The following is a 20741-nucleotide window of genomic DNA, read 5'->3' as shown; positions in this document are numbered from 1 at the left end:
GCTTGTGTGCCGAGGGACAAGATCGAACGTGAAGCGTCGACAAAACTACAAAAGCCATGCGAAAATTAATATACGTGTAAGTAAGCAAAGCTTATCGTCGTCGTCGTCGTATAGGAAAGCGACCGCTTTACACATCATTTGGTGTAGTTTGGCGTAACGAAACTGACTGCTGCGTTATATCGCTTGCCACTCTTGGGTCTTTGGCTAGCTGTTCGGATCGGAATAGGAATGTGTGATCTGGGATCTGTCCGTCTGTCGTGCTACTTGCCCTGCCTACTGCTGTGGACTGCACGCTTGTTGATGGGCCCAAAAGGAGGGAGACAGGGAGGGAGCAGAAGAAAAGGCGATGCCAAAGGTCAAGAGCGCTCCGCCCTCCGCTCCATGAGTTCTTCGTCATCCTAATCGATTGAACCGGGTTGCCAACGTGGAATCCTGAGGGGCCCAGGATCGCCATGGGAGGAATAAATCCACGGCCAAGATGCGTGCCATGCTATCGCCCGTTATCCACCGAGAGAACAACTAACTTTTGCTACTCGCCCACCTAAAAGATACACAACATTTCGAAGTATGGGCAATCTAACTTTCTTTTCTACTACCACGTGCTATAGCAAACATTGTTTTTCAAATCAACTATAATAGTAACCAGATGTTTTTTTTTACAATAGGAAGGATTTTATTCGTTATAAGCAAAGTATAGAGATTGGACGGAATATCCCCCGATTAAAATTTTGCGAGACATATTTGACATTACATTTGTGGATGGTGTGCTAAAGACTCACAAGAGTAAACTGCCTACATCTAGTAATTGCTTCAATTTCAGCAGTGGCCGACCTAAGAGACCAATGGCCTAGGTTGTGACCATATGATCCAGCTTCAACTGGTGAGGCAAAGACCTGACAATTAGGTGGTGTTTGGTTGCCCCTCCTAAATTTTAGTTGCTGTCTTATCGAATGTTTGAACACATGCATGGAGTATTAAATATAGACTATTTACGAAACTAATTGTATAGTTTGCGACTAATTTGCAAGACGAATCTTTTAACCTAATTAGTCCATGATCTGACAATATGGTGCTACAATAAACATGTGCTAATGATGGATTAATTAGACTTAAAAAATCATCTCGTGGAGTACTGACGGATTATGTAATTTATTTTTTTATTAGTATCCGAACACCCCATACAATATCCTTCCGACACACCTTCTAAATTTTAATCACCGGATCCAAACACCACCTTAGTAAGTATATTTGTCATCTGAAAGTTCAGAGCATCAACAATTTTTGTGCCCAACAATAGAGTACGAGCTTGTCGGGGCTTCCTGCCATGTGGGCCCACCCACGCCAGGTTGTCACCAGTGGGGGCGCTAGCTACTTAAGGACAGAAGAGGTCATGTGGAGGAGATAGAATCATTTTATTATAAACAGAACCCTCCTTCTATCTAGGCTACTGTTCTTCTTCCCCAACATCTCCATGTGCCCGGTTCCTACCTCAAATCTTCTCTGATCCGACCTCCCTCCCCTCTGTATCCTGCTTCCTCTGAATTCGGTTATCTGAGTGTCAATCCATTGGGGGTTGCTAACAGGGCTCAGGAGCCAAGGAGGGGGGCCTGGCAGGGGCCATACCCCCCCCCCTAACAGCACAACATATTTTTTACTTGATATTATATTAAGAAATATATAATTAAAATTCTTACCATATATAGTTGTTGGCTATATGATATTTTAATTAACTACTTGATGATGTTAGTTGTACTGTGATTTCTTGTCCTCTTCCATATTATTATCTTATAACATCTTATATAATTAATAAATAGTCTTTCTATTATTTTTGTTCACCTCTTTTGTTCCCACAATAATCCTCTAAATAGCTAGTTAAATATAATTAGTGTTTTCTTGTTTACTCTCCTTCTGTATTGATCTCCATTAACACCTATATTGTTTGGGATTGGTCTTTCTGTTATTATCGTGATTTTTTTCTAGCCCAAGAATTAGATTAATCGTCATATGAGCGTTAGAGACCTTGGGCTAATTAATTTTATTCATTTTTTCTCTAAAATATTTTGTGTTCTTTTTCTAGTTTTTTAGATTTCTTTTGTATTATAATAAGTTTATAACACAAAATATTTTTTTGGTTGTTATGTATACTTTGACTGTATATGTATTTCGTCATGTGTGATTGTTATCAGTCCGAACGGTCCCTCTATGTTCAAATTTGGCTCCGCCAATGTCTAGATTTAGCTTGCAAGAGATCCCTACATTGTTTTTCATCTTGTCATCGCAGCTTAATTAAACGAATGCTTTTTATCGATTATCCACCCTTGTCGCCTTTATATATATATATATATTGTCAACCAATTGGTTTTGGCGGTAGACAAAAGCGCCCTAAAACTGAAGACAACCACGACAATGCCATTGAATACACATTCATAAATGTGGCATATTCAAGTTGCATTCTAGGCCAAAGTAGAATCTCCATCTTAATTATTTCTTGGCGTTTTCTTTTGTCTGCCCATTGGTTTATACCAATCTTTTCGTTATTAATACCGTTAACGGTTATCCGTAGTTTGGCATCTTTCACTTGTCGGAGGCTAGACAACGATATCATTTAGCTGATAAAGTAGCTCACACCTTCGTATTCCTCCGAATTTACCATTCATGACGCTCCCTCCTTCCTCATCGCCAGCACCCCTTCTGTTTTTAACCTCTTTGTCCGAAATATCTTGTTTATTCTCTATGCCATCTTTAGTAACTGCTGAAAGCTTTAGCGGTCATCACCGTCTTCTTTATCGCTCATAGAGATAAACTCTCCACACTAACCCTAATGTTATACCACTGCACAATTTCCTATTTTAACAAGATTTATATATATAATAACTAGCTATAGACCTCGTTCGCGTGCCCTTAAATCCAGCTTGATCCGTTTTTTTTTTCATCAAGAATAGTATTTTCCTCTCATAGATTCATCCAGCATTCCTCCAAACCATCCAAATTCCTCCCGAATTCCTTCCGGCGAAGAGACCCATAAAAGATTCACCTAGCAAAAAACCATCCTCCATTCTTCCCGATTTGCGTGTAGCATGCCCTCCTGCCCTACTCTTTTTTTTTTGTACGGGCGCGTGTGGCCGGAGCCAAGCCGCGGGAGGGAAAGCGGCGCTGCGTCATCCGTTACCAGCGGCCAGCGGCGCAACATCACCACAAGCGCCAACTCAAACGCATCCATCCCCCAGCCAGAGCGAGCAGGAGTTCCTCCACCACCAGCCCTCCCCCGCCCGCCCGCCCGCCCGAGCCCGCGCCCGCACCCGCGCCCGCTGCTGCTTCCAACGCACGCGAGCTCCGTTCCGCTCCGCAGCATCGGCATCCGAATCCGCACACGATCCCCGCGCCACTTGCCCCGTCACCCCCTCGCGGCCCGCGCCTCCTCCCGCTCGTCGGCCAATGCCCGCTGCTCGGCGCAGGCCAGCGCGATGAGATGAGATGACTCCGCCGCGCGGCGGTGCCCGGCCTCCCGTCCCGTCCCTCACGCGCACGACCACCACCACCCGGCCCCATCGGGATTCCTCCTCCCATCCTCCCACCTAGCGCCGCATTTATTCCCTCCCTCGCACGACCACGGTCACGCTTCCGTCGCCCGGTCTTCTCTCCCTCGTCGCATCCGGCGCTTCTCCTCGTCGCCTATTTAAAGCGCGCCGGGTTGGGAGCCAGCGATAATGCTCTTCTCCAGGAGGCCTCTCGCCGCTGCTCTCCACCTCGCGCCCCTCTCGCCTCCGCTGCTCCTCTTCTTCGCGTCCGCGTCCTCCTCCTGCTCGCCCGCCGCCGCCGCCGCGTCGGCCTCCGGCTCCAGAGGTACGTACGCGCTTCTTCCGTGCATTCGTGAAGATTTTCTCGGTGGGATGAGAATTTTGCCCGTTCTTCTCGTGCTGTTTTGTGCGCCGTGCGATTCCTATGCTATTTGACCGGTTTGACTGGCGCGAGATGTTCTGTCTTGTATATCTCCGATTTCACTCAGACTTCGATGGTTGTTTCCAAGGGAGTTCGTGGTTCCACTCCTTTCCCGAGCTGAGTTTGTGGATTTCATTGGGTTACCCGGATCACTTTGGCGAGTCGTGATGGCATGCAGAGATTGTGGATTTTTGTTGGAATTTGATGGATTCTGCATTTTGCATCATAGTTTTGTGATTCAGCGTTAAGTGTGTTTTATTTATTCTCATGAGATGCAAGAATTTCGGTTTTACTCGTTCTACTGCTGCAACTTTGCCATTATGTCCTTGTAATACGTCGATCATCTAACGTTTTAACCCACTCTGACATAATTCCTGATTGAAACAACGTGCTTCTCCACCGATCGTGAAGTACAGTTAGCATTTTTAAGTTTATTAGCTTGTATGCTCTTACAATACAGATGTGTTGGTCTCCTATCAGGTTGCACTGCTGTAAGGATGGACAGCGGTGCGGTGGACACAGCGTCCACTGGGGCAGTATGGTCAACACCTTCGGCAGAACCGAGAAGCATTTCTGTCGGGAAGGAGGTATTCTGCAATAGGTCACTCAACATGAGGAACATTAGGGCAGTGGGATTTGATATGGACTACACTCTGGCACAGTACAAGCCTGAGACCTTCGAGGCCCTTGCTTACTATGGTACAATAGAGAAGCTTGTGAAGGATCTGCACTACCCTGAAGAGGTTAGTGCTAAGGAATGCAAATTTGCTTAATACACCAAGATAAAATATCCAGATTGATCACTTTCATACTAGATGTGTTTGTTTTGAATCTATTTGTACATTGACCTTTCAATGCATGCAAGAAAGAGAGTTAATGGCACATAAATTCCATATAGTTGCTTAACTGTTTTCCAATGTGTCTATGATTGTACCATTTGGATGTCCCAGAAGTTAGCGTAACCCTTATGCTTCATTTTTATACTTTTAGTCTATCATATACTATGCTTTTAGAGGCTGGACTTCTACTTATTGAGTTTAGCATGTGATTTGATAGTGTGTGGCAGCATTTCTATACCGATGGCAAGGAAGCACATCGGCTTCTGGTTATGACAGCATAGATGAATTAGTACACTCTATACCTGTTTTTACTTTTATGGAGTTTGGCTGCATAATGTTGGTGCTGTTCTTGATTAAAATTCCTTGTTGGAGTTATTGCTTTTTATCTTAGTGGGGCCTCACTGAGTGTTGCACTCATAAAGTCGAACACATTGGAGAATGAAATTTGCTATCCACTTATTGAGCAGAAATATTGTCTACTGGAGTGCATTTGCCTTGATTTCAGAATTCACCTTTACATACTGAATCTTTATGAAAGCAACAAAACATATTCCATGTTGGCTTGTTTAGGTTCAGAATTCTATTTTACTATTCTTTGATCATGCAGCTGCTGACTTGGGAGTTTGATTGGAAATATATGGTCAGAGGACTAGTTCTTGATAAGAAGAGAGGAAATATCTTGAAGGTCAGTTATTATTTTTTAAACTTGCCCCTCGTTTATTTGGAAATAATATATTACTGTTACACTGCCACTTAGTAAAACAAGACCAAGTTGCTGGAAGTTTTCTGTTGTAACTGTACAAAACATAAAATAAATTATATTGTTATCAATGAAGGGCCCAACCAGCTTGGAAACAAAAGGCTCTGTTGTAGGAGTATTATCAGCAAAATGCCTAGCCACAATATTTTTGCAATAATCAGATCTCCTTTTTTTTTCATATTCTTATTTGAAATGTGATGTTGGTGGTTACATGATTGCGAATCAGTAGGAGGCGGCTTGTCAAACTAATTGATGCATTTTTTCGGTTAACTATTCTACCTATTCTTATTTATTATACATTATAGTTTGATTATAGTTTGAACCATAATCACTCTTTTCGAGCTAGCATTTGCAGTTCCTCAATATTAATATTAATCGCTCGCTGAGCATCGTCATCATTTTGGAAGTATCAAGTGTTAGTTTTCAATGTGAAAAGTTCTACTGGTTAGTGGGAATGTCAAAAACAGTCTTGGCCTCATCATAAATTTTGATGTGATCTGTATTGTAAAATTTAAATGAAATATTTGCTCCTGTTCTCAATTTGTTTTATAGCTCATTGTTTCATTGCACTTTTGTGCTGGACTTTCAATACTTGTACTCCTTCTGTCCACAAAAGGATGCAATTCTCATTCTTTGAGGAGTCAAACGATCTAAAGTTTGATCAAAGTTATATAAAAAAAAGTAGTAACATCTATGATACAAAATAAGTAACATTAAATTAACTAAGAAATATATTTTCGTAGTAAACATAGTTGTAGACATAAATGTTAATACTGTTCACTATAAACTTGGTCAAAGTTAAGCTAGTTTGACTTGCACAAATCCCATAGTTGCAACCTTTTTGTGGATGGAGGGAGTAATTTTTAACTAAACTAACTCCTTTTAACTATTTTGGTGATGGATTATCAGATGGATCGACACAAGTATGTAAAAGTTGCATACCATGGTTTTAAGGAACTGTCGAAAGAAGAAAAAGTTGCTGCTTATGGGAGTACATTGATAAGAGATTCATTTGATGAACCTGATTATGCCCTTATAGATACGCTTTTCTCACTGGGTGAAGCTTATCTATTTGCTCAGCTTGTTGATTTCATGGACAAGAATCCTGCAAAAGTACCTGCAGGCACAGAGTATGATTATTCCCATCTTACATGTTTACCATACTGACGGGGCTTGAAATTTTTAGGACGTCATTTAAATATAAGTTGATTGATACAAATTATTAGAAATTATTTTACATTTTGAAGAGCATATCCACTCTGAATGATTCTTGATTCTTATTTTTGATAATTATCCAATATGTAGCCAACACTACACGGCTATCTATCACCAATTCACCACAAGTCCACAATACTCCAAATTTCTTTCATTTCCTTATTCCTTCATAGATTTAAATCTACTATCTTGAATCGCCTAAGCAATCACCTTTTCCTTTGTTCATTTCATGTCGGCTTGTTTTTCATCATGAGTATTACATTTAGTCTACATGCACTTTGATCCATGTCAATACCTCTTCAACCTTTTATTGCTGGACCACGCTTGTATATTCATTAACTCAGTGTAGTTTTGACACCCATGTCGATTCTTTGTCAAATCAAACATTCAAACCTGGTCTAGATTCTGACATGTTCGAGCCACAGTTCCTATGTTCCCGCCAAAAATAGGTTCAAGGGCACGTAGATGTTGGGATGATTGAATGCATATTATTAATTATCATGACATGCCTTGTTGATATCCTCTGTACTGTACCATGACATACTATCTCTTGACTTTTGACACCAATTATGGTATTTAAATTTAGGTTTTTGTGGGAACTCGTTAAGTTTTATGTTTTTTTCCTTCTTTTGCACTAGGACTTGCACACAATTTGGAAATTTTGAGGTTGTTGTGTTTGTTGTGTTGCAAGTAAGTAGCTAGACAAGAGGAATTTTCCTGCCAGAGGGCAGCTTGGCACTTTGGCCGCTTGATTGCATTATATAGGAGTAGCAAACTTGGGATACAAGAAGGTGCTCTACCTACTACAGCATATACCAGCTGCATAAAGCAGATGCTACCTTGGATGCTAAGGCATGTGAAAACAGCTAGTCAGTAAACAGTAACTATCTATGACAGTGAATAGTGAATAGCTTAGGTAAACTAGATACATTGGGTAAGCACTAGGCTAATCCATCATGTTGTTCTCATAAATCCACAGGTCTCATGCAATTAGGTCCCATCAAATTTAATTGCGTCAATGAGTAAATTGTTCAATAAAAATGCCAGGACTTTTTGTAAGTTCCAGTGGTAGCCATTTTTTTTTGTCAAATCAGGCATCCAAACCTGAGCTAGATTCTGACACCTACGTCCATGTTCGGGTTACAGTTCCTGTGTTCCTGCCAAAAGTGAGGTTCAAAGTTACCTATCTGTTGGGATGATTGAATGAGTCATACCATATTATTATGCCATGCCTTGTTGATATCCTTTTTGTGCTGTACCATTGTCAAGGACGTCAGGTCCGAGACTAGCAAGACCCTGGCTACGGAGTTCGTAGCCGCGACTCGTGGTAGCTGGGCAAGGAAGAAGAGAGATTAGGTAATAATTCTTGCTTGATTCTTATTCATCCTGATGACTCTCATATAGGCTATTCGGCACTACAAATTGAAGCTAATTGCTCCTAATTCTAAGGCCTTGATCGGCTATTATTTCCTTCTATCTACTTGCCATTTCTTCCTAACCTGCATGCTGGGTGATCACGCCATATCCTTAGCTGGCGCGCCTGCCTGCATGGTGACCGCGCCCAGATCCTCAGTGGCTCTGCGGCCATCCCGGGCGCGCCGTTTCCTTGTATAGGCGTGGCCCCACATGACATCTCTCCCCCCTCGACTAGCAGCTCGTCCTTGAGCTGGAACGCCGGGTACTTGTGGAGGAAGGAGTCCACATCTTCCCAAGTTGCAGAGGCCGCGATTTTGCCCTTCCATTGGATGAGCACTTGTCGAACGCTGCGAGCCAGGTGGATGCGCACTGCCCGTTCGGGCTCCGGAACAACGGCGCCGTTGTGGATGACCGAGAGAGGTGGCGGTGTAGCTGGCGGATCACCGATGAACTTCTTGAGGAGGCCGATGTGGAAGACGTCGTGCAGCCGAGTGTGCGGCGGCAAGACGAGGCGCACGGCAACCTCATTGATGAGCTCGGTGACGTGGTACGGCCCGAGCGGGGCTTCAGCTTCCTTGTGGTCGTCTGGGGCAATGAGGCGGCCTGTCGATGGCGTAGACGGAGTAGAACCTAGCTGCCCACCGCGTAGGAGACGTGCCGGTGCAGCTTGTCGTAGTGCAGCTTCTGTACCGCCTGGGCTTGTTCAAGCCGGTAGCGGACGTCCTCTAGAAACTCGTCGCGGTCTGCCATGCTCTTGGCGACGGCAGCGACACGAGTCTCGCCCCACTCATAGGACTGAATGGTAGGCGGGTCCTGGCCGTAGACTACCCGGAACGGCGTGGCGCGGAGCGAAGTTTGATAGGCCGTGTTGTAGATGTATTCCGCCCACGGCAGCTAGCGAAGCCACTGACGAGGCCGGTCGCCGGTGAAGCAGCGAAGGTACATGACAATGACGCGGTTGGCTGCCTCCGTCTGGCCATCCGATTGCGGATGAAAAGCCGTTGTCATGTGCAGCTTGGCGCCCATGAGGCGCATCGGCTCCCTCCAGAACTTGGAAGTGAACACCGGATCGCGGTCGGACACCATTGACTGAGGCATGCCGTGGAGTCGAACAATGTCGGTGAAGAAAGGCTGGGCCACTAACTTTGCAGAATACAGGTGAGCCAGGGGAATGAAGTGGCAATACTTGCTAAAACGATCCACCACTGTCAGTATGACATATTTTCCCCCGACGCGCGGCAATGCCTCCACGAAGTCCAGACCGATGTCGGTCCAGACTGCCTTCGGGACCGGCAGCGGCATGAGCAGGCCAGCCGGATGAAGATGTTCCGATTGTATCGCTGGAAGGTGGAGCAAGCTCGGACATAGTCCTGGACCATGCGGCGCATGTTGGGGAAGTGGAAGTCGCGGCGGAGGTGGTGCACGGTGCGCTGCACACCCTCGTGGCCGTCCTCGTGCACGGCGGTCATGATTTCCAGCAGTAGTGGGGACGCCGGCGGAACGTAGAGGCAGGAATCATAGGCCACCATGCCGTCGATGAGGAACCACGGCGCCGCCCGGGTGCCTGCAGTGATCTCGTCCCGGATGGCGACGAGGGCCGGATCGGTGTCCTAAGCCTGGCGGAGGCGCTCGATGTAGTCGAACCGAGGCGCGGAGATGGCGAGGACAGTGCCCTCTTCAGTGTCACGGCGCGAGAGGGCATCAGCCACCGTGTTCGTAGTGCCGGGTTTGTACTCAACGGTGAAGTCGAACCCGAGGAGCTTGCCGACCCAATGATGCTGTGGGATCGTCGCGAGGCGCTAGCCGAGGAGAAATTTGAGGCTGACGTCCCCAGAGATACGGATGGCGTGGACGAGACCGATCAGCTCCCGTTCGTAGGCGACGAGGGAACGGTGTCACGGCGCGACGGGCCGGCTGAAGTAGGCAATCGAGTGTTTCTCCTGGATGAGCACTGCCCCGAACCAGTGGGTCGACGCATCGCACTCGACGACGAACGGCTTGTCGAAGTCTGGCAGGGACAGAACCGGAGCCGAGGTGACCGCGGCTTTGAGGGCCTGTAATGCCACGGTGGCGTCGGGAGTCCAGCGGAAACCTTCCTTCTTTAACAGCGCCGTGAGGGGAGCCGCAATGGTGCCGTAGTCGTGGACGAACTTGCGGTAATACCCCGCCAAGCCAAGGAAGCCCCGTACTGCACGCGCCGAGCAGGGCTGGGGCCAGTCTTGGACCGCCTGCACCTTGGCGTGATCCATGGCGACGCCGGCCTCGGAGATGACATGCCCCAGGTAGGAGATGGAGGTGACCCCAAAAGCGCACTTCAATGCTTGACGAAGAGTCGGTGCTGCTGCAGCATGGTGAGGACGGCACGGAGGTGCCGGAGATGATCCGCCCAAGATGAGCTGTAGATGAGGATGTCATCCAAAAACACGAGCACAAACCGGCGAAGGAAAGGGCGCAAGACGTCATTCATCATTGCTTGGAACGTGGCCGGAGCGTTGCACAGCCCGAACGACATCACCAGAAACTCGTACAACTCGTCGTGTATGCGGAACGCCGTCTTGGCGATGTCAGCGGGGCACATGCGGACCTGGTGGTAGCCCGAGCGAAGGTCCAGCTTGGTGAAGAACTTGGCGCCGTGGAGTTCGTCCAGCAACTCATCAACCACCGGGATGGGAAAAGCATGCTTGACGGTGATCGCGTTCAAGGCACGGTAATCGACGCAGAAACGCCACGACCCGTCGGCCTTCTTAACGAGGAGGACCGGGGAAGAGAAGGCCGAGGAGCTCCGGCGTATGAGCCCCTGGTCCAGCATGGCGGCGCATTGCTGCTCTAGCTCGTCCTTGTGCGTCGCTGGGTACCGGTAGGGGCGGACCGCCACGGGCTGCTATCCTGGCAGGAGGATGATGCTATGGTCTCGGCTGCGAGGAGGTAGCCCGTGGGGCTCGGCGATGACGTCGGAGAAGGAGTCGAGGAGTTCGTCCAGCAGGGTGGCGCTGGCAGTAGTTGCGCGGAGGCTGGGTGCGGCAGGGCCTACCATCCCGTGCCAGCAGACGTCACGCGCATGCCGCTTGAATGCCATCGTCCGCGCGCGGAAATCCTAGAGGATCGGCCCCAGCGACGCGAGCCACTGTGTGCCGAGGACCACGTCGTAGCCGGCGAGAGGCATGACGAACAGGTCTACGGCGAAGGTGTCGCCGCTAATGGTGAGCGCCGCCTGGCGGATGACGCCCAAGCAGGAGACGCGCTCGCCGTTGGCCACCGTGGCCGTCAGATGAGGACGGTGCTGCAGAGGAAGTCCTGTGCGCTGTGCGACTGCCTCGGAGATGAAATTGTGAGTCGATCCGGAGTCGAGGAGTGCGATGAGGGACGTGTCGCCCAACGCGACCTGGATTTGCATCGTGTCGCTGAAGTGGACGCCGGCGATGGCGTGGAGCGAGAAGTGGGGGCTCGTCTCGGTGGCGCTCTCTTCAACGTCCTCGTCGTCCTCCACAACGCCCTCCAGCAAGAAAATGCGCTTGCAGACCCGGTTATGCCCCCGGCCGAACTTTTCGTCGCAGTTGTAGCAGAGGCCCAAGCGACGGCGTTCCTCCTGTTCGGCCTGGGTCAGGCGCTTGACCGGCCGGCCCTCCACGGTGACTGTGGCTGGGGCAGTCGTGGTGTCCACGGGCGGCGTCAGCAGAGCAAGACGCGGTGCGGGCGCCGGTAAGAGTGCTCGGGGCGCCGCACGAGGTGGAGGCGCCGCGTACTGCTCCCGCAGTTCGAGCTTGCGCGCCAGGCTCATAGCTTCCGCGAGGGACTGCGGATTATGCACCTCGACGTCGAAGCTGAGCGGCGATTGGAGGCCCGCGGTGAAGAGTTGGACCCGTTGTTCCTCGTCCAGGCGACCCGCACGAGGAAGGAGTGCTTGGAAGTGATCCTGGTACTCCGCGACGGTGCCCGTGCGCTTGCACGCCGCCAATTCACCGAGCGGGTTCGAGCGAAGAGGAGGTCCGTAGCGCAGGTGCAACAAGTCCTTGAAGTGGCGCCACGATGAGATTCCCTCGTCCTGCTGTATCTGGATGTACCACATCTGGGCACCTTCCTCCAAATTGTAGGAGGCCATCCAAACCTTCTCCTCCTCCATGATGCGCTGCTGGTCGAAGTAGGATTCGTAGCGGTTAATGAAGATGAGCGTATCGGATTTGCCGTCATACCGCGGAAAATCCAATTTCTGGAATCGTGGCGGCCGGTCCTGGTGGTGCTCCCCTGTGGCGGACTTGTTGACGGAGGAAGACGACGTCGGCTGGGCAGCGTTCAAGCGTTGGATCGCCTGAGAGTTGGCATCGACTGATGCCTGCAGAGACTTGAGGGTGGCGGCCAGGGCGTCCAGAGTAGCCTGGAGGGCGGCCTCCCGGTCTCCCATGGCAGCGGCTTGGTGAGGGGTGGGTGGGGCAGAAGAAGCTCGGAGCGGCGGCGGAGGCGAGGATGATCGGCTAGGCGAGGAAGGCCTGGATCGTGATACCAGGTTGTCAAGGACGTCAGGTCTGAGACTAGTAGGACCCCGGCTACGGAGTTCGTAGCCGCGACCCGTTGTAGCTGGGCGAGGTTTTGCCCCTCAGCTCCAGTCAGTTTGGAGGAAGAAGAAGAGAGATTAGGTAATAATTCTTGCTTGATTCTTATTCATCCTGATGACTCTCATATATAGGCCATTCGACACTATAAATTGGAGCTAATTGCTCCTAATTCTAAGGCCTTGATCGGCTATTATTTCCTTCTATCTACTTGCCATTTCTTCCTGACCTGCATGCTGGGTGATCACGCCATATCCTCAGCTGGCGCGTCTGCCTGCATGGTGACCGCGCCCGGATCCTCAGTGGCTCTGCGGCCATCCCGGGCGCGCCGTTTCCTTGTATAGGCGTGGCCCCACATGACAACCATGGCATATGTCCCTTGTCTTTTGACACCAATCACGGTAATTTAGTTTAGGTTTTTGTGGGCACTCGTTTTTTTTTCTTTTTTGGCACTAGGACTTGCATACAATTTGGACAATTTGAGGTTGTTGTGCTGGCTGTTGTCATAAATCCACACACCTCGTGCATATAGTCTCACCAAACTTTATTTGCGTCAATGAATGGATTGTTCAATAAAATGCCAGGACTTTTTGTAAGTTCCAGTTGTAATTATTTCAAATTATTAAGTTGCCTGCGATCTTTTGATGCACGCTAACACTATTATGGATGGCACAGTTACCTTTTCCATTTTTGCTCTCATGTGGCCAACAAAATCAGACCTGTCTGTACATGACCGTGTCTTACACCACACAATAAAAGCGTAAGCATGTTAATGAGAGCACTATCTTTTTTTAGCAACAGGACAGTAGAGCCTTACTATTACAAGGAGAAAATAATTTTGTTGTTTACTTGTTGCTCTCTAGTTTTTTCTTTCATTGTTTGATCTGGAGTTGACTGGAGTTTTTTTGAGCTTGCGTTACTATGTTGGTACAGCTATCCACTTATGTACAGAGATGTGAGGTCTGCGGTTGACTTGTGTCATCGTGATGGAACTTTAAAGCGCATGGTGGCGAAGGATCCTGCCAGGTAACTCAGTTTCCTATTTCATGGTTAACTATTTAATACCAGTCACCTGACACAATTCAGTGCTAGATATTATTCATAAAGACATACTTACTTTTGCTATAGGTCTGCTTTGGTTTTTATTTTGGTCCACATGCAAATTGGCATCCATGTGTTATTTCCACTTTTATGTTCTAGAGGATCCTGCTAATTATGTCATTTCCACTTTTACAGTGCTATATACTTGTGCTTATAATTATGTTATAGAAAATCCTGCTAATTTGTGTAATTTGAACATTGCAGGTACATCAATGAGGACTTGGCAATTGTACCAATGCTTGAAATGATCAGGAAATCTGGACGCTCAACATTCTTAGTGACGAATAGGTATGTGGCCGGTGGTGCCTTTATAATTTTAGGCTTCTTGAGACTTGTGTGATGACATATTTCTGTAATGTGTCCTTTCTAGTTTCTCCTAAAACGTACCCATCTGTTAAAACTAAGGTTTTTCATCTTGATGCATTCTGCATTTTCGAGCTTCTTGTTACAATCTATTTACTATTTAGACAAGTACTCATTCATGCAGTCTGTGGGACTACACCAATGTTGTCATGAACTACCTTTGTGGGCCATACACTTCAAATGTAGGCTATGGTCTCAACCACAACTGGCTTCAATATTTTGATATTGTAATAACAGGCAGGTTAGTGTCTTATGTTCCCTGGTTCTTGATTCTTTTGTTGCTATTTATTATTAGTGAAAGTATCAGCTCCCTCAACTTAGTAGCCAGTCCTTAATGAACTTTCTTTCAGTTCGAAGCCAAGTTTCTTCCATGATGATAACCGTGCAGGCCTCTTTGAAGTTGAGCCTGATTCTGGAAAACTTCTGAATGCTGATATTCAGGCTAGTAAATTTGTCAATTCTAATCTATCTTCATGGCATATGTTTTTCCCTAATATATGCAATCCTTAGTGAAGATCGGAAGCCCAAGATCAAGTCATCAACACTCAACACCAGTTCAGAAAGTTTACCAGGTACTTATTTTCCTGATATATAATGTAAATGCAACTTTCTACCATTGCTATATCCTATTTATTGCTATATCCTTTCCAGGGAGGCAATGTTGGTCATCTCCACAGATTACTTTCTGTTGCTTCTAGTTCACAGGTATGGGCTATACACTTAGCAGAGATTCACTAGCACTAAATTGCACATGTGAATGGACGGACATCCATACCCAATTAGAGGCTATTGGATCCAATGGCTTTAGTCCAATATCCTTTGCCCATGTCCGCAGCAACCCCAAGCGCCTGGTAGCTAGCCTGGGTGCTTCACCACAGTTCCGACCAACTTCGAGTGGGCATCCCAGCCAACAGGTTCCTGCCGAGTGGTTTGCAGTGCATCCGCTGCCGTTCCTGCTGGAACAGCTGTTGCTCATGCGAAGAAGGCCACGGCGCAGGACTAGCAGAGCCGTACGCAAGACCTGCGCGGCTGCGCCACCGCCGTTGCCGCCACCTCCACCGTGACCAGTTTCCTGCTACCAAGTATAAGTCCAATAGAATTTGAATTGTCCATTTTTTTATCCTACAGAATCCAAAGCTATTGGATCCATATAGAAGTGCTGAAATCCCATTGGATATTGGACTAAAGCCAATCCAATACTCTACACTGAATGTATTTGAGCGTATGAACAAACATAATATTTCCTTATCTTACAATTTTGTAGATTCTCTATGTTGGTGATCACATATATGGAGATATTCTGCGGAGCAAGAAAGTTCTAGGTATGTTTTATTTATCCTCTACTCATTAGTTGTATTGTGATCTGATATAAATCTATGATTAAGCATGGCAGTTTTAATTTTGCAGACAACTTTTAATGTTGCCCCCATTTTATTAAGAATACTAGCCCACACCTAATCATAGACACACATATAATATAACATATATGGATGCTGGATGATTGTATGGAGGCTTCATGGCCGGAAAAAATAATCCTGTGCCCTCAGTTAGGGCACTGCAGTCTGTCTGAGACAGAGCAGCGCAGCAGCCTGCACAGTTGACCTATACGAGCGATTGTGGCGGGGACGCTGAGCCACTCTCTTAGCATTCAGCAGCTCTAGCTCCACTAACGCTGCTCACTGCCGGCCATGAAGCCTGAGGTGGAGGCGGCTCCTCATGCCAAAAACAGAAAGAGGTGGTTGGAGGCACCCGACACCGACGGCTAGCAATCGGAGATGGGAAGCATCTCGCCACTCTTGGCGATGACAGATGTGCTTGACTCCAAACCTTTCGGGACAGGAGGGCATAGATCTCGGAGTCGCCAAGAAGCACCACCGTATGGAGGTGGAGGAGCTGGGAGACGACAGCAAGGAAAGGGCATTGATTACATCAGCGCCCTCCCCGACGGCGTTCTCGGTGACATCATCTCCCTCCTGCCCACCGAGGACGCCGGTCGAGTCCCAACCCTAGCCAAACGATGGAAGCACTTATGGCGCTCTACCTTGCTCAACCTCGATTGCCACGACCTCCGTGGCTTTCTCGTAGACGACGACGCTCTCGCTCTGCCATCTCCTAGATCCTCTCCAGTCCGGCCGTTGCATCTGCGTCAGCACGGGTCTCCTCAATTTTCGTCCCGACACCGCCACCGGCACCGTGGACGCTTGGCTCCTGTCCCCTGCCCTAGACAATCTCGAGGAGCTCTGCATCTCATCCTACCTAATGGATGGACCATGGTTCCTGCCACTTCCAACGCTGCCAGCGCCCATTTTCCGCTTCGCGCCCAGCCTCGGCATCGCCTCTCTCACCTACTGCAGCCGTCCAGACACTCCACTTCCCCAAGCTAAAGAAGCTCGCACTTGAACATGTCAGCATTTCGGAGGGCTCGTTGCACAGAGTGCTTGCCAGCTGCCCTATCCTCGAGTGCCTGCTGCTTGTCCACAGTTTCGGCTTCCATCGATTCCGCATCAATTCTTCCAGCCTCAGAAGCATTGGCGTGTGATGCTTGTGAAATAATCATAGCCCCACAAAGACCATGACCATGTGAGCATCATAGCCCCACAAAGACCAGCCACACATGAGACTTATCCATCATTCTCCCCCTAAGTCTTGTGCGTCGTCTTGTGGGAGAGTTGAACCATCCCGGTCCTGGAGCAGAGCTCAAGGAACTTGATCCTCCCAAGGGGCTTGGTGAGCAGGTCCGCAAGCTGGTCCTTGGTGTTGATGTAGCTCACCTTGATGCTCCCTTCCTCCAAACAGCCTCGGATGAAGTGGTACCTCACCCGGATGTGCTTGCTGCGTTCGTGGAACACGGGGTTCTTTGTCAGGGCCAGAGCGGACTTGCTGTCCACCCTGAGCTCCACCGCTCTAGTGTCTCTGCCGAGGAGATCACCAAGCAGTCGAGCGAGCCAGAGCGCTTGAGTCGAAGCGGTGGAGGCCGCTATGTACTCGGCCTCGCAGCTGGACAGGGCCACTACCTGCTGCTTGACCGACTGCCAGCTAACGAGGCACTTGCCGAGGAAGAAGAGAATCCCACTCGTGCTCTTGCTGGTGTCGATGTCGCCGGCGTGGTCGCTGTCGCTGTACCCGATGAAGTATGCCGCCCCAGGGCACCTCGGGTAGTAGAGGCCGAGGTCGAGAGTCCCCGCAATGTAGCGGATGATCCTCTTCACAGCCTGCTGGTGCTCCGTCGTCGGTCGCTGCGTGAACCGACTAACGTAGCCGACGGAGAATGCCAAGTCCGGCCGTGTGTGGGCGAGGTAGCGAAGGCTCCCCACAAGACGCCGGTACTGCGTAGCGTCCACCTCCTCCGTCGTGCTGTCGCGGCTCAGCTTCAGCCTCTCCTCCATCGGAGTGAGAGCTGGGTTGCAGTCGGTGAGCCCAGCTAGCTCAATGACGCGCTTGGCGTAGGCGGTCTGTCGAAGCGTGATCCCAGAGTCATCCTGGTGTACCTCGATTCCCAGGTAGAAGGAGAGAGGCCCCAGGTCACTCATCTGGAAAGTGGCCTTCATCTCTTCCTTGAATGCCGCCACCTCCGCATCCTTGGTGCCGGTGATCACCAAGTCGTCGACGTAGACACCCACTAGCAGGGCATTACCTCCATTGCCCCGTCGGTAGATGGCCGCCTCGTGCGGGCTTTGCTCGAAGCCCATCCCCTTTAGCGTGGAATCCAGCTTGGCATTCCACGCCCTCGGTGCCTGCCGCAAGCCATAGAGGGCCTTGCGCAGGCGGAGCACCTTGCCCTCCTTGCTGGGGATCGCAAATCCCGGCGGCTGGTGCACGTAGACCTCCTCCTTCAAGTCGCCGTTAAGGAACGCCGATTTGACGTCCATGTGATGAACACGCCAGCCCTCCTGGGCAGCTAGCGCAAGGAGTCGCACGAACTCCATCCGTGCCATGGGAGCAAAGGCGTCGTCGAAGTCGACCCCCACCTGCTGCACGAAACCTCGTGCCACCAAGCGAGCCTTGTGCTTGACGATGGCGCCGGCTTCATCCCTCTTCAACTTGTACACCCACTTAAGGGTGATCGCGCGGTGACCACGAGGAAGGTCAGCAAGCTCCCAGGTGTGGTTCTTCTCAACCGCATCCATCTCCAACTGCATCGCGACGTGCCATGCCGCGTGTCTCTCGGCCTCTGCAAACGACCGAGGCTCGCCGTCGTCACACGCAAGGTGCAACTGCGCCTCCAGGTCGTGAGGCACCGGTCCCGGCACCGGCTGGTCGCCGAGAAGGTTCTCCACCGTACGGTACCGCAACGGCTCGCCGTCGTGGTACGCGTTGACGCGCTCCTCGTCGTGAGAGAGTGGAGTAGCGAGCTCAACCGGGCCGTGCTCGACACGAGCTAGTGGTGGAGTAGACGTGCCCGGAGTGGTGCCTGTCGGTGCTGGAGTGCGTGGCGTTGCCGGCTGTGGTGGAGCCGACGAGGAGCTCATCGCAGCCGAGGTCCTGCCTGGAGAGTGTGGTGCTGTCGGAGTAGCAGGTGCCGGGGTCGGTGGAGGCTCGGAGACTGGGGTAGACGCGCTCGCCGAAGAAGAACTGCCTACTCCCCCAGCTTCCTTGAAGTGGACGTACTCGACAGTGAAGTCGTCGTACATCGGAGCCGAGCCGTCGTCCACTGCCTTGTCCCACGCCCATCCTCGCCCTTCGTCGAACACAACGTCGCGCGCCGTGCGCACACGCTGTGTCTTCGGGTCGAGGATGCGGTAGGCCTTCGAGCCCTCCGCGTAGCCGATGAACACTCCCGGAGTGCTCCTGTCGTCGAGCTTGCTGATGTGGCCAAGCTCCTTGGCGAACGCGAGGCAGCCGAAGACCCGCAAGTGGGAGACCGCCGGCTTGCGCCCATGCCAAGCTTCGTACGGCGTTCTGCCGTCGAGCGCCTTGGTAGGCGAGCGGTTGAGGATGTAGACGGCCGTCACCACCGCCTCTCCCCAGAAGACAGCCGGCATCCCCCTCTGCTTGAGGAGGGCCCGAGCCATCTCCACAACCGTCTGGTTGCGCCGCTCGACGACGCCGTTCTGCTGCGGGCTGTATGGTGCGGAGTAGTGGCGCTGAATGCCCTCGTCAGCGCAGTACGACGCGAATTCAGCCGCCGTGAATTCGCCGCCGTTGTCGGTGCGCAGCACGCGCAGCTTGCGGCCGCACTCCGCCTCTGCAGCAGCCTGCGCGCGTCTGATGGCGTCCGCAGCCTCTCCCTTGCTGCCGAGGACCATCACCCACATGTAGCGGGAGAGGTCGTCGACGAGCAGCAGGAAGTAGCGTCGTCCTCCCGGTGTGGCCGGTGTCACCGGGCCACACAAGTCCCCGTGCACGAGCTCGAGCCTCTCCTTGGCTCGAAAGCTCGCCCGCTGGGGAAAAGGGAGTCGCCTCTGCTTCGTCAACACGCAGACGTCACAGAGCTGCTCCACATGGTCGAGGCACGGCAGGCCTCGCACCATCTCCGTGGCACTGAGCCGCTTCAGGGCCTCAAAGTGAAGGTGCCCGAAACGCTCGTGCCACTGCCACGCCTCGTCGTCCCGACGAGCAGCGAGACAGAGGGGTTGTGCCACTTGCACGTTAAGGATGTAGAGTCGATTTGCGCTTCTGGATACCTTGGCAAGAAGGCGACGACGACGATCCCAAATCCTCATGACTCCGTCCTCAACCACCACGCGCGAACCGTTCTCATCCAGCTGTCCCAAGCTGATGATGGAGTTCCTCAACGCGGGGATGTAGTAGACTCCGGTTAGCAGCCTGTGCTCACCAGACACGGCGGTGAAGATGATGGAGCCGACGCCCTTGATCTCCACGCCGGAGGCATCCCCAAACTTAACGGAGCCTCGGACGCTAGAGTCAAGCTCGGTGAAGAACTCCCGTCGACCGGTCATGTGATGGGTGGCGCCGGTGTCGAGGCACCACCCGTCAGTCTTGTCGTTGCCGGAGCTGTCGCCGAGGAGGGCGTGTGCTTTTGGCTCGTCAAGGTGGAGGAGAGCCGCTGCGGCCGGTGCCGCTGGAGGTAGCTCGATGCTGGCATGTGCCATGAACAGAGCCGGCTCCTCCTCCGCCTGTGCGACGTGGGCCTGGCCGCGTCGTGGCTGTCGACAGTCCTTGGCCCAATGGCCAAGCTGGCCGCAGTTGCGGCAGGCGTCGTCTCGTGCCGGCTTGTGCCTGCCGGCGGCGCCGCCCTGGGCGCCTCCGCGGGCATCACCCTCGGCACGTCCTCGCGCCCCGGCCTGGGCGTCTCTGCGCGCCTTGCGTGGCTTGCCACGCTTGCGGCCGCCTGTCGCGGAAGAAGGCTCCCCCTTCCTCCGGTCACCTTGGCTGGCAAGCCACTGCTCCCGAGTGAGGAGGAGCTTCCCGCCAGTGGTGATGGGCCCCGAGAGGGACTGTGGCTCATCGCTGTCGACGACCTTGAGGCGACCTATCGCCTCCTCGATCGACATCGTGGAGAGATCCAGCAGAGACTCGATCGAGCGAGCCATCTGCTTGTACTTCTCGGGGACGCAGCGGAAGAGCTTTTCGACAGCTCTCTCCTCACCGTAAGTGTCG

At 50.9% G+C, this 20741-nt stretch overlaps 1 protein-coding gene across 2 annotated transcripts in view; it reads left to right on the top strand.

Annotated features, from left to right (window-relative positions):
• Positions 1-3278: 3278 nt before the first annotated feature.
• LOC136471081 (uncharacterized) overlaps positions 3279-20741 on the top strand; it is a 28196-nt gene continuing 10733 nt past the window's right edge. The window contains exons 1-11 of one of the 2 annotated variants that reach the window (XM_066468841.1): positions 3279-3843; positions 4420-4682; positions 5386-5463; positions 6448-6668; positions 13650-13742; positions 14022-14105; positions 14305-14421; positions 14531-14621; positions 14696-14752; positions 14832-14885; positions 15445-15502. In XM_066468841.1, the coding sequence (XP_066324938.1) occupies positions 3708-3843; positions 4420-4682; positions 5386-5463; positions 6448-6668; positions 13650-13742; positions 14022-14105; positions 14305-14421; positions 14531-14621; positions 14696-14752; positions 14832-14885; positions 15445-15502 (1252 nt within the window). In that variant the 5' untranslated portion in view covers positions 3279-3707. Of the gene's footprint in view, positions 3848-4419; positions 4683-5385; positions 5464-6447; positions 6669-13649; positions 13743-14021; positions 14106-14304; positions 14422-14530; positions 14622-14695; positions 14753-14831; positions 14886-15444; positions 15503-20741 lie in introns of both variants that reach the window. The other variant, XM_066468899.1, reaches the window with a different exon arrangement.

This window comes from Miscanthus floridulus, chromosome 1 (assembly GCF_019320115.1).
Source record: "Miscanthus floridulus cultivar M001 chromosome 1, ASM1932011v1, whole genome shotgun sequence".
In the NCBI taxonomy this organism is placed as follows: Eukaryota; Viridiplantae; Streptophyta; class Magnoliopsida; order Poales; family Poaceae; genus Miscanthus; species Miscanthus floridulus.
This window is presented reverse-complemented; position numbering and strand designations above follow the sequence as displayed.